Genomic DNA, 12,174 nt, shown 5'->3' with positions numbered 1-12,174 from the left:
AGATTCTGGGAGACTAAGATTAAGTCATCCAGTTTAGTAGGCCTAGGCTGAGGTCATAGAAGGGATATAACAATACAGAAACCTAAATCTTTTCCTGGATATTCATTATACTGACGGTATACCAGAAGAGGGGGTAAAGAGCTAACTCAGTCAACCAGTGAATATCTATGAAACACCAACTACACATCTGACACATATGAATTGGATTTATATATGAGATAGCAGGGAATTAGAACAAAAACCAGAATATCTGTATTTTCCTGTGTTTAACAGGGGCCTGAGACCATTATTTCTTTCATTAAATTTCTGTGAGTGCCTTTTTGGTGTGTTCAGGAAATGGTTGAGTTAAAGTACTGTGATAGGTCATAAGTTGGATACCAACTTCTTGGAAAGTCAAGATAAAATGTTCTTGTTGGCATGCCTTAGTTTTAAAGGATCTTTTCTAAAGTATGGTTATTTCAACATTGAAACCATTTGAAGGCCAATGAATGGACTACCTGTGCTCGATTTCTCTTACTTGTCTTCCTTAATGTTCATTTCCTTTTTAAAATCTACTTTTGGGGGACCAGCAGATGGCATAATGGTTATGTCACTGGACTCCCACATAGTTGACCATGGTTTGAGTCCTGGACCTGGTGACTTAAAACTTACACCAGGCGCATATTGTGTGCATGCCCAAAATCCCGGGAGGACAGTGGAGGAGAAGGAAGGGATTATGGCATGGCCATCCCCCCACCCCCCACCCCCCAAGAAAGGTGATTTCTCACTTTCTGCTTCTGCCTCTCTTGTGACATGTGCCCTGTAGCAGAAATCTCTCTTTAAAAAAAAAAAAAAAATACTACTTTTGGAAAATATTTTAAGTACCCATTCCTATTTAAATGTTAACGACTGAAGTTAATTTTCAAATATTACCTTTCCCAGAGAGTTTTTATTTAACAGGGATGAAAACTGAGCTCGATTCAATTCAACAGTTATCATTTACGTACCTATCTCATGCAGTCATTGTTCTGAGTTTTGGGGTTACAGTGATAAATAAGTTACAGTTCTTGCCCTTAAGGAATTCAGTCTAAAAGAGACACACTAAAAAGCAGACACATTACCATTATGTGTGATATTGGCAACAGTGGAAGCATTCATCAAAACACTTTGTCAAATGCTTGACATCTGTCAGACACTGTGCCTGACCAAAGATACAATGCCAACAAGAGCTAATCCCTGAACTCAAAGTTAATGGAAAAAGATAGATAATTATAATAATAACGTTGCATGATAAATTCTTTGATAGAGGTAAATGCTTGAGCTTTGAGAACACGGAAGAAATACTGGGCCATCAGAAAAGTCAAGATACATTTTTGCATAGAAAAATACATCATGACTTTTCCAGTGACCCAATATTTTGTTTAAAGAATTGAAAATAGTTAGGGGACTGCCCTATAGCCTACTGGTTAAGGGAAATGGATCTCACATAGCTGACCACAGTTTGAAATCTAGCCCGGGTGGCTTACAAAACATGTTGGACAGATGTGCATGCATGCCCCAAATCCTGATAGGTTGGAGCAGTGAAGGAGAAGGGATTGCAGCATGAGCACACCCCACTGAGGGTTGCTTTCTCCCTCTCCCTCTGTCTCTGGTGAGTGCCTGTTCCTCTAGCAAAAATAAATAAATAACAGTGATACAATTAATTCTTAATAGAATGCTGTATAGCCATTATTTACCTAGAAAAAAGTTAATGCATATTAAGTATAACTAGTTTACAGAATAGTATACACAATATTCCATTTTTGCTAAAGAAATACACACAAACATGCACACAGGAATGTACGTGCAAAGACAAAAACTGTAAGATAAATATTCCAAGACAGTGGCATTAATGGGTATATTAGTTTTCTATTGCTGCATAACAAATTACCACAAACTTAGTGCCTTAAGACAACATTCATTTATTAGCTTACAGTTCTGTAGGTCAGAGATCCAACATGGCATGACTTAATTTTCCTCTTAGGATACCATAGGACTAAAATAAAGGTGTAAGCCAGGCAGAGTTGTTAACAGAAATCTCGAGAAAAATTCACTTCCAAGCTTATTCTTGTTGCAGACAGAATTCAGTTCCCAGCAGTTGTGCAATTAAGGTCCCATTTCTTTGCTGGCTCTCAGCCAGGGAGGGGCTACTCAGCTACCATCAGAGGCTGTCTACATTTCTGGTCTTTCTGGTCCCCTCCATCTCCAAGACAGCATGATCTGTTATGTAAATCCTTCTTATGCGTTAAGTCTCTGGCTTCATGTCTTCCAACAAGCCAGACAAAATGGCTATAAAAATGGTTACATCATTAGGGCCAGCCTACCAAAGTGCTGTACCTTGACTACGTTCCCCTAAAATTCAGATGTTGAAATTTGATTATATTGTTAAGGTATAAAGATTACAGTTGTTATGGTATTGAAAGGTAAGACCTCTGGAGGTGATTAGGCATCCAGGTGGGGCCTGGTGAGTTTATAGGAGAGGGAACGAGACGGAGACACAGACACTGATAGTCTCTGCTAGCTCCACACTTGCTCTGTCTTGCCCTCTGCCATGTTATCTATGGGTCATCAGAAAAGTCTGATGTATTCTTCTATGCAGAAATGCCTCATGACTTTCCGACAACCTAACATACATAAATCGGGCTGGGAATTTTGAATGAACCATCTTAGAATTCTGCCTGACCCAATGATGATCTTTATTTTCTTTTACAGCTTAGCATACTCATAACACACATTAAACATATAATATTTAAGGGTTTCTTTTTTAAGTTTGTAAGTTATCTTTTGAACTCTTAATAGAAACAATTATTATATATGTATGGGTCTGTTTGGCTTGACTTTCCTTGGCCTGACCACTACATCTTTATTTTTAGAAGTAATAAAACTTGTGACTAGGAAGAAGGCACTTTATTTCTAGTCTTTGTTTTTTTCTAAGCAGCTGTGGAACCTCAAAAAAAAAATAATACTTCCCAGTGTTCCTTAGAATAATACCAGTGGTCCTTAACTTGCCCTTTCTACCTCAGTTTTTTCAACTGAAAATGAAAGAAATTATAGTACCCATCTCAGAGGATTTTGGGGGAGGATTAAATGGGTTAATACATGTAAATTACTTAGAATAGTGCCTCATGGTGAGAGTTCAGTAAATGTTAGCTTCTGTAATTACTGTTGCTATTGTTACTTAGAGATGGGATAAATTTTACCTGTCTAAAAGACTGAAGATGGGTTTCTGTTCATTTGCTGTGTGATCTTGGGTGAGTCATAGAAACTTCTTTAGCATTCTTCTCATCAAAGTATAAATTTAGAATAGATTTATCACTATGGCTTCTGTAGATTTAGCTAGCGTAGTTAAGTGTTTCCTGGGTCAGGTTGATTTTAAACTCTTATAAATAATAAAAGAATCCAGTGTGGTATCTGGATACAAAAATAATTTATAGACATTGCTAACCATACAACATACAAATAGCAGTTGCAAGAGTCATATGTGGATATAACAATTCCCAAAAGGAAGTCAGTGCCAGTCCTCTGAAATAGAGAGTTCGTTCACTGCTGTAATGCCAGCATCTCAAACAATGTACATAAGAAGCTCAGTAAACATCTCTTTGGGGCCAGCAGGTGTCATGATCGGTGGGGCACTAAACTGCTGCATGGCAAACCACAGTTTGAATCCTGGACCTGGCAACTTGCTTTCTCACATCCAACCCCTGCCCCCTTTCTTTCTTGTCAAATTTAAAAATAAATATAAAAATTACATTAAAATAATTCTTTAGAAACGAAAAAAAATCTGTTGTTAAGTGAATGTCCTCATGAAGTGCTCAAGCTAGTGGGGAAAATAAGCAAGCCATTATGCTCAGTGAGTCCTGTAATAAAAGGAAATGCACTCTGAATATTGCATGTTTCTACTGAATTTAAATATTTCATGCTTTGCTTTTGCTCTCTTCAGCTCTTTTGGAACAAGGAAACAAACTACGTAATGCCATGGTGATTTCTGCGATGAAATCAAGCCCAGATACTAGCATGTTGTTGGACAAAGTTCATCCTCCTGTGAAGGAAGAGTCTCTTAGAGTTTCAACACAGTAGGTTACACTATAGACATGAACCTCAACAGTTGATTTCTCAGTAGTTGTCAACTTGTATCTTTTGTCAAGTTATGGATTGAATAATCTTTCAACAGATAGTTCTTTATGTAGTGGGAAAGACACCATATTAAGATATTCAAAAAATAATCCTAGGACTGGCACTTGCTAACTATGTAATTGGGTAAATTCTTTGTTCTCTCTAATCTGATGTGTTTATGTATAAAATGGAGATATATCCTCCATCCTACCTCACAGAAATGAAATGGGATTCTAATGTACAAAAGAGCTTTGCAAGTCATGTCATTTTATGCATATTTAAGGTAGTTATGTCTAAAATATGTTAAATTTTTTAATTTGGGACAGCTCACATGGTCTTAGTTTAGTTCATTGTGATTTAGATTTCTCCCATCAATTAACCATTCATGGAGAATATATTTTTCCACGCCTTATAATCAGAGCCTCATCTAGAAATCAACATAAAGATTACATTGACGATCACCTCCTCCCTTCAACTGAGAATACATCTTGGAAACATGACATAAGAACTGATACGAGAGCTATACAGCTGCTACTAGGAAGGTAAGAGCTCCTAACTAGCTTTCTTCCTTTAAAGTTCTTCATCTGTAGTGTATTGTGCACATTGTTAAGAAATTTATTTTCTTCAAGCAATACTTGCTTATACTAATCAAGTTCTTCCTTATTTCTTTTTGAGAGATTTCTACTGTAGGATTCATGCGCTTTCTGAAGAGACAGAGACAGAAAGCGAGAAATCACCCCTCATGGGGGATGGCCACACCATAATCCTTTCTCCAGCCTCTTCTCTGGATTCTGGGCACGCATGCAAACGTGCCTGGCATTAGTTTTAAGCTGCTGGGTTTGGGACTTGAACTGCTGTGAACTACATGGGAGTCCAGTGATGTAACCATTATATCATCTGCAGGTCCCGCTTCTTTGTTTCTTAGCTACTACCCATTGCCTACTAAATAAAAATTCAGCCTTTAAAAAAAAAAACAGAGTCACGTGCACATTCGAGAGAGAGAGGGGAGGAGGAAGCACCCCTCAGTGGGGCACGGACATGCCACAATCTCTTCTCTTTCATTTCTTATTCTCGTTGGGATTTTGAGCATACACAACTGACATGCTCGGCATGTTTTCATGCCTCCAGGGCTAGGATTCAAACTGCCATTGGCCAAGTGGGGTTCGGCTGCATTAACCATGAGGCTACGGGGCCAACTCTCACCTTTTATTTTTGGCTCTACTTACGGAATGGTCTCCATTCCACCTCTCCGATCTTATTCCTAACTCTTTCTCCAAAATCAATACTAGTGTGAAGTGATAAAAAGTTTAAACAGACACAAGTTGAAAATCTCTTATTAGCTGTGTGGCCTTTAATAGATAACTCTGAATTTTAGAAATATCCATGAAACTGGAATTAATCTTGCCAGATTATGAGGATTAGAAATGATATATTTAAAGGAGCTAATGATGTGTTTTACACATAGTAGATATTTGGCTAATAAAGTTTATTTTGGTACAAACAATTTTTTGAAATCATTGCATAGTTTTTTCATAATCATTTTACATGAACTTTTTAAAGATCTCTTGTATTAATATTATTACTAATATGTGTCCTCAATTCATACTCATCTATTATCTCTTGAATAAGAGAGTCTCCAAATTCCTGTGTTGGAAGGTGGTGTAGAACACAGCCAGTAAAAGCAGTATGTGCTGGGGAAAATGTGAGAGAATGTGTTTCAGAAAGTCCAGCTGGCCTGATTTGGTCAGCGTTTAGACTTCTGATAGGGAAGTGACAAGACCACATAATCACTTGGTGTGCCCATGGTGGGATAGGTAGAGTGGGTAGAGGCATAATGGAAAAGGTAAGCAGAAGCCAGACTTTGAAAGACTTTGAATAATATGTTAATGAGTTTATAGAAATTAGATAAACATCAAAATATTTGGGTCAGGGAACCAGCAGTTAGCGTAATGGCTATGTCGCTGGACTCCCACGTAGTCAACCATGGTTCGCGTCCTGGACCCGGTGGCTTAAAACTCACGCTGGGCGCGTGTGCATGCGTGCCCAAGATCCCAAGAGGAGAATGGAGGAGAAGGGATTGCGGCGTGACCATCCCCACTGGGGGGTGATTTCTCGCTTTCTGTCTCTGTGTCTCTCTCTGTCTGGCGAGCGCACGCGCCCTATAGCAAAAATCTCTCAAGAAAAAAAAAATTGGGGGCAGAACTGTAGAATGATCCATCTGGCAGCAATATAGAAAATCAGCTGGTTAAGAGAAATAGGAAAGCACACGGGAGTGTCCCTCCCAACCTTTGGTGGAGAAGTAATACATTAATGATTGAAAGGATTGATAGGATTTTATGACTTACTAGCTGTGGAAAGAGAGCCAAGAGTTAAAAATCATCCTCAGGGCTTTTTCTCTAGTGACTATGTGGGTCATAATGATTGAAATAGAAACCCCTAAGCAGGTTTAAGGCAAGAGTGAAGATAGTAAGGTCAGGTTCGAGCCCGTAAGTCTGTTTAACCTGAGTTCCCTATGGAATGTTCAGGGTAGTCATCTATTAGTAGTAGGTACATGGATTTATAAAGCTGACACTCAGGAGAGAGGGCTACCTACAGATAAAAACTGGGTATCTCTTAACTACACTGCAGTAACAGACCTTGAGAAGGACAGGATCACCAGGGAGAGTATGAAGGAATGAAAGTAAGAATAAAGGACACAACTTTTATACCCACTCTTCTTGCTGTAGGGCACGCCACCTACTGGAGACAGAGCAAGAGAAAGTACTCACTGTCCCAGTGGGGTGGCCACACTGCAGTTCCTTTTCCATTTTTCTCTCAGGATTTTTTGAGCACCATGCATTCATGCACATTGTGGGTTTTTTTTCAAGCCACTGGGTCCCAGACTCAAACAACGCACTCAGCCATGTGGGATCCAGCCACCTTAACCCCCATACCATCTGCTGGCCCATATGCTCACTCTTTTTAAAATCAGTAAAATGATGTAAAGGAATAGAAAAACATAAATTCACAAGAACCAAAAGGGACAATAACAACAGATGAAAGATATCAATTAAATTTTGGAAACTAGAAGCAGATGGACAATGGTAACTGACCTAGCAAAATAGAGGAAGTTGTACCTGTGTGGTTAGAGGACCAACAGTTTGATTGCATAAGCCCAGAAAGACCCAGGAATTAGAAATTCATCGTATCTGTCAGGGCAGTATCTGAATTTAAAGCTAGAAATGAAAATTGGTTAAGAAAAGATAAATAGATTATGTACTATTTTCTTGAAAAATTAAGGGGATGAGGACAGCAGGTGGCATAGTGGCTAAGGACTTCCACATTGCCAACCACAGTTCGAGTCCCGGATCTGGCAGCTTGAAAATCACACCGGACACTTGTGCATGTATGCCCAGAATCCCAGGAGGAGAAGAGGTTGGGGGTATGGCCATCTCCCCGGGAGGTGATTTCTCGCTTCCCCTCTCACTGTCTCTCTCTGACAAGCACATGTGCTGAGTTAAATGTGAGAGGATATGTGTCCTATGGCAAAAGCCTAAAAAGAAAAATGAAGAGGGTAGTGAAACAGAGAAATATTAAATGAAATAAGTAGGGCAGTGTCTGGCACACAGTATTAAACAAGTAATTATTTTTATTATTAAAAACAGATGTTCATTAAGGATTCATTTAGGTCATTTCACAGATGTTCATTAACTTCTACTTACTCTAGGAGATACAAAAACAAAACATACATATTTTGCCCTCAAGGAGTTTATTACCATTTGAGGGAAAATATAAAATTTATACAGTGACCTGAAAGAAAAGGTAGAAAGTAAAGATTGCTATCAAAAAAGTACCAAAGGGGAAAAAAAAAAAAAAGAAAAAAAGAAAAAAGAAGTACCAAAGGGGCCAGCAGGTGATGTGGTTAATGTACTTGACTCTCACGTGGCCAGCCACAGTTTGAGTCCTGGACTCTCACGTGGCCGACCATGCTTTGAGTCCTAGACCTAGTGGCTTGCTTTCTCACTTTTCTTCTTACTTTCTCTCACACTGTCTCTCTGGTGAACACACATGCCCTATAGCAAATTTTTAAAAATAATAATAGTAATAAATAAAATTAAATAATTTTTAAAAGCTAATTTAAAATATATATAAATGTAAATTTCTGAGTTTATAGTTACGTGTATGTTTATCTTCCAGTTATTTATAATCTGCAAGTAGAGTGTCTTTCTTATTTTTATATCCCACATAGAACTAATCTTACAATTAATGCTAAATACACATATTTTTGCTAAATAGAAGCAGGCATATATATGGATTATTTAGCCATTTTTTCACAAAAACACCATATTACATTTAACGTAGTGAATTACAGTTGTTTACCTTTTTTTCTCCCAACCAGACAATAAAGATTCCAACAGTAGAGGTTATGTTAACTTAGTCATTTCTCTTTCATCCAGGACGTAGCACATAACAGGTGACCAATAAATGTTGAAAATGAATGAGGTCACAATTAGTGTCAGTGTCGGCAGTATATTGTTGAATACTAGCTGCTGGTTTCCCAGAGGAGGGGAAATGTAATTGAAAAATATTTCTGTAGTCTTCTGTTCAATGTGAGTCTTTTAACATTTCCATATTTAGAAGTTTTACTAAAAAAAGAATAGTTTGAAACTTGCGTTGAAGTCATTCTGCTTTGTTTTTCTCTCTCCAGTGCTGAATTATCTGACGGTCATCACTGGGATGGGCTAGGCTCTCCTCCAGATTCGCCTTCTCCTAGGAGTGATGTGTACTGTAGCAGCGAGCTGAATGACCCTCAGTATGACCAGAGTCTCCTGGAGAACTTATTTTACACGGCACCTGTAAGTCAATAAATCTGAAGCTTTCGGAATTGGCCAACGAGAGTACTTAAATAATACTAATAATCAATAAGTGTTAGTATAATATTAATGGATAAGTAGACATGATACTACATGCCAAACAGATAGCTATCCATTTTACATATCTTACCTTGTTTAATCATAATGACAACCTGAAGAGGAAATTATTTATTTACAAATGATTAGACAGGCAAAATAGGATTAAGTATTTTGCTCAAGTTGCACAGCAAGAAGTGTTAGAAACAGAATTTAAATTCAAGTTTACGTGAGTCCAAAGCCTATATTGCTTATTATTATATTATATGGCTTCTTAGATCTCCTTCAAAGAAGAGCTAACATAGGCACACCCTCAGAACCATCCTTGGCTGGAATATTGAAAATATTCCAGAAACACCTCTACTCACAGGTGACAAATATTTCTGACTCTTAAAACAGGCTATTATTCTCTTTTCAGGTTGTTTTCAGAGTTCCTTCTGGTATCAAACCATATAGTCTATTTTCTTTGGTTTAACATCGTCTAGAGTGTGTGCATAGTTAAACCCAGTTCCTGTTCTACATATACTCATTAATATGTGTGAAAATTAATAGTCATACTCCTGATTTCCCTTTACTCCAGGTCAGAAAAAGATACTGAAATCCAAGTTAGTTTATGCCAACTCCATGGTAAGACAGTGAGGTCCTATCAGACATCAAAGGAAGCGGAAGAACTTTCACATGAGATTGTCAAGAGTGAGCAGAATGAGGAATTGAAGGTTTTAACTGAGACTAGAAGGGAGTAGTATTCTAAGATACAGAGAAAGGATATGAAATGGGCATAGAAAGAATGACCTATGTAGAAAACCACGACAAGGGATCCAATTTGAGTGGATAAGAATTCAAATGGAGACCAGCAGATGGCATAGTGGTTACATCACTTGACTTCCACATGACTGACCACAGTTCAAGTCCCAGACCCAGTGACTTAAAACCACATTGAGTACATGTGTGTGTGTGTGCCCAAGATCCCAGGAGGAGAATGGAGGAGAAGAGATTGCAGTGTGGCCATCCCTCCTATAGATGGGATTTCTCACTTTCCCTCTCACTGTCTGTCTCTCTCCCACGAGTGCATATACCCTATGGCAAAAGCCTCCTATAAAAAAAAGAATTCATGTGGAGGGCCAGCGCAGTAGTACATTAATTAATTGCTGTGCAGATGGAAACAGGTCCCACATGGCCAACCACAGTTCAAATCCTGGCCCCAATGGCCTAAAGAACATGCCAGGTGTATGTGTGTGCATGCATGCCCAAAATCCTAACAGGATGGAGGGGAAATGGAGGAAAGAAGATTGTGGTTCTTTCTCGCTCTCTTTCTGGTGAGCACACACACCCTCTGGCAATTAATAAAGTATAAAAAATTCATATAGAAAATAACTTGATAAGGCAGAATAGCACATTGTAGCAAGTCTATGAAAGGTTTTGAATGTCACCTGAGGTGAAAATGACATACTAAAATAATGTTTTAGGGGTCTTTTTTATTTCTTTTTTAGAGAGAGGCTATTTATTTATTTACTTATTTTGGAGAGATTTTTGCTATATGGTGCATGCACTCGCCAGAAAGAGAGAGAGACAGAAAGCGAGAAATCATCACCACCCCCCGGGAGGATGGCCACGCCGTAATCCCTTCTCCTCCATTTTCCTCTTGGGATCTTGGGCACGCACTCACATGCTCCCGGCATGATTTAAACCACCGGGTCCAGGATGTGAACCGTGGTTGACTACATGGGAGTCCAGTGATGTAGCCATAATGCCATCTGCTGGTCCCTATTTATTCTTTTTGTTGTTGTTGTTGTTTTTGTTATAGGGCATGTGCACTTGCCAGAGAGACAGAAAGTGCGAAGTCATCCCCTAGGGAGATTGGCCACACTGCAATACCTTCTCCTCCATTCTCATCTCGAGATCTTAGACACACATGCACACACACCTGGTGTGAGTTTTAACCCACCAGGTCTGGGACTTGACATGGGAGTCTAATGACATAACCATAACACCATCTGCTGGTCCCATGTTTTATAAATCTTAATCTGGCAACCATGTATCAGGCACATTGAGAGGAGAATAACCAGACGCAGACAGGAAGACACTGGATTATTAGAGGTGTGAAAGAGAGAGAGCCTGAGTGAGAGTGGTAGCAATGGGTTGGAAAGACTTTATGAATTATTAGGATTTCTCTGCTTCCTACCTTAACAATCATCAGTAATAGTTTGTTACCAATAGGATAAAGAGGAAGCGTTTATTTATCACACATTTATTTTTTCTCATTTTCTGTGTGTCAGGGACATTCATGTTATTTGTTATTTACTGAATACTGTACCAAATATTAATTCTTTTTTTTTTTTTCATTTAATTTTTATACTAGCCTCCTAGGTAGGATTACCACTATTTTACACCTGAAACAAAATCTTAGATTAAGTACAAGTAATGAAATGGCAGAACTGGAATTCTTACTCTATGTAGCAAAAAAAAACCCTATAATTCTAATACTAGACCACACTGTGTCATACGTCTTAAACATGGCATTCGAGTCTGACCCTTGTTTTTATCATCTTATTTACTTCATCTCCTACTTTCACTGGGTACTCCAGCTGTACTGGAGTCTAATTCCTTTCCTCAGACTTTCTACTTCTTCTCGTAGCTCCATATTTTTTCAGGTACTGATACTACTTTGTATGTTAAAATCCCCTTATCCATCTAGTAAACTTAATTTTTTAAGAATCTACTCATCACCAATTAAGAGAAAAAAGGAAATTAGAGATGGCCGACTTAAAGTGACTTTGGATTGATTTCCTGAAATTTAAATCAGCAAGCTTTATGGCCTTTTGATTTTTCCATTGGAGCCCAATAACTATAATGCTATCTTCTTATTTTATTTTGTGTTTTTGTGACATAAGAGGTCTATTGTAATAACTGCCTTTTCTTAAAATAAAAGTGAATTATATAGGGCTTACAATGGTTCTCCCATTAAGGATATTTTTGAAATGTGGAACACAGTCATCATAGCAAGACCAAAAACCAGACAAATCATTTGTAGTATGGAATGGTGGGGAAAAAACGAATCTTCACTTCAAGTAATTAGGTGACATTGTACCAGTTACTTGACATGAAACTGTAGGAGAAATACAAGCTTTGAAAGCTATGGAGGTCCAAAGCTGAC

At 38.3% G+C, this 12,174-nt stretch overlaps 1 protein-coding gene across 3 annotated transcripts in view; it reads left to right on the top strand.

Annotated features, from left to right (window-relative positions):
- C2CD3 (C2 domain containing 3 centriole elongation regulator) overlaps nucleotides 1–12,174 on the top strand; it is a 132,156-nt gene that overhangs the window by 27,615 nt on the left and 92,367 nt on the right. The window contains exons 6-8 of one of the 3 annotated variants that reach the window (XM_006140981.3): nucleotides 3,959–4,091; nucleotides 4,551–4,673; nucleotides 8,819–8,966. In XM_006140981.3, coding sequence (XP_006141043.1) covers nucleotides 3,959–4,091; nucleotides 4,551–4,673; nucleotides 8,819–8,966 — 404 coding nt within the window. Of the gene's footprint in view, nucleotides 1–3,958; nucleotides 4,092–4,550; nucleotides 4,674–8,679; nucleotides 8,721–8,790; nucleotides 8,967–12,174 lie in introns of those variants that run through there. The other 2 variants (XM_027774143.1, XM_027774145.1) reach the window with 2 other exon arrangements.

Source organism: Tupaia chinensis, unplaced genomic scaffold, assembly GCF_000334495.1.
Source record: "Tupaia chinensis unplaced genomic scaffold, TupChi_1.0 Scaffold000047_1, whole genome shotgun sequence".
Classification (NCBI taxonomy): domain Eukaryota; kingdom Metazoa; phylum Chordata; class Mammalia; order Scandentia; family Tupaiidae; genus Tupaia; species Tupaia belangeri.
The sequence above is the reverse complement of the archived record's forward strand: the minus strand, read 5'-3'. Positions and strand labels throughout refer to the sequence as shown.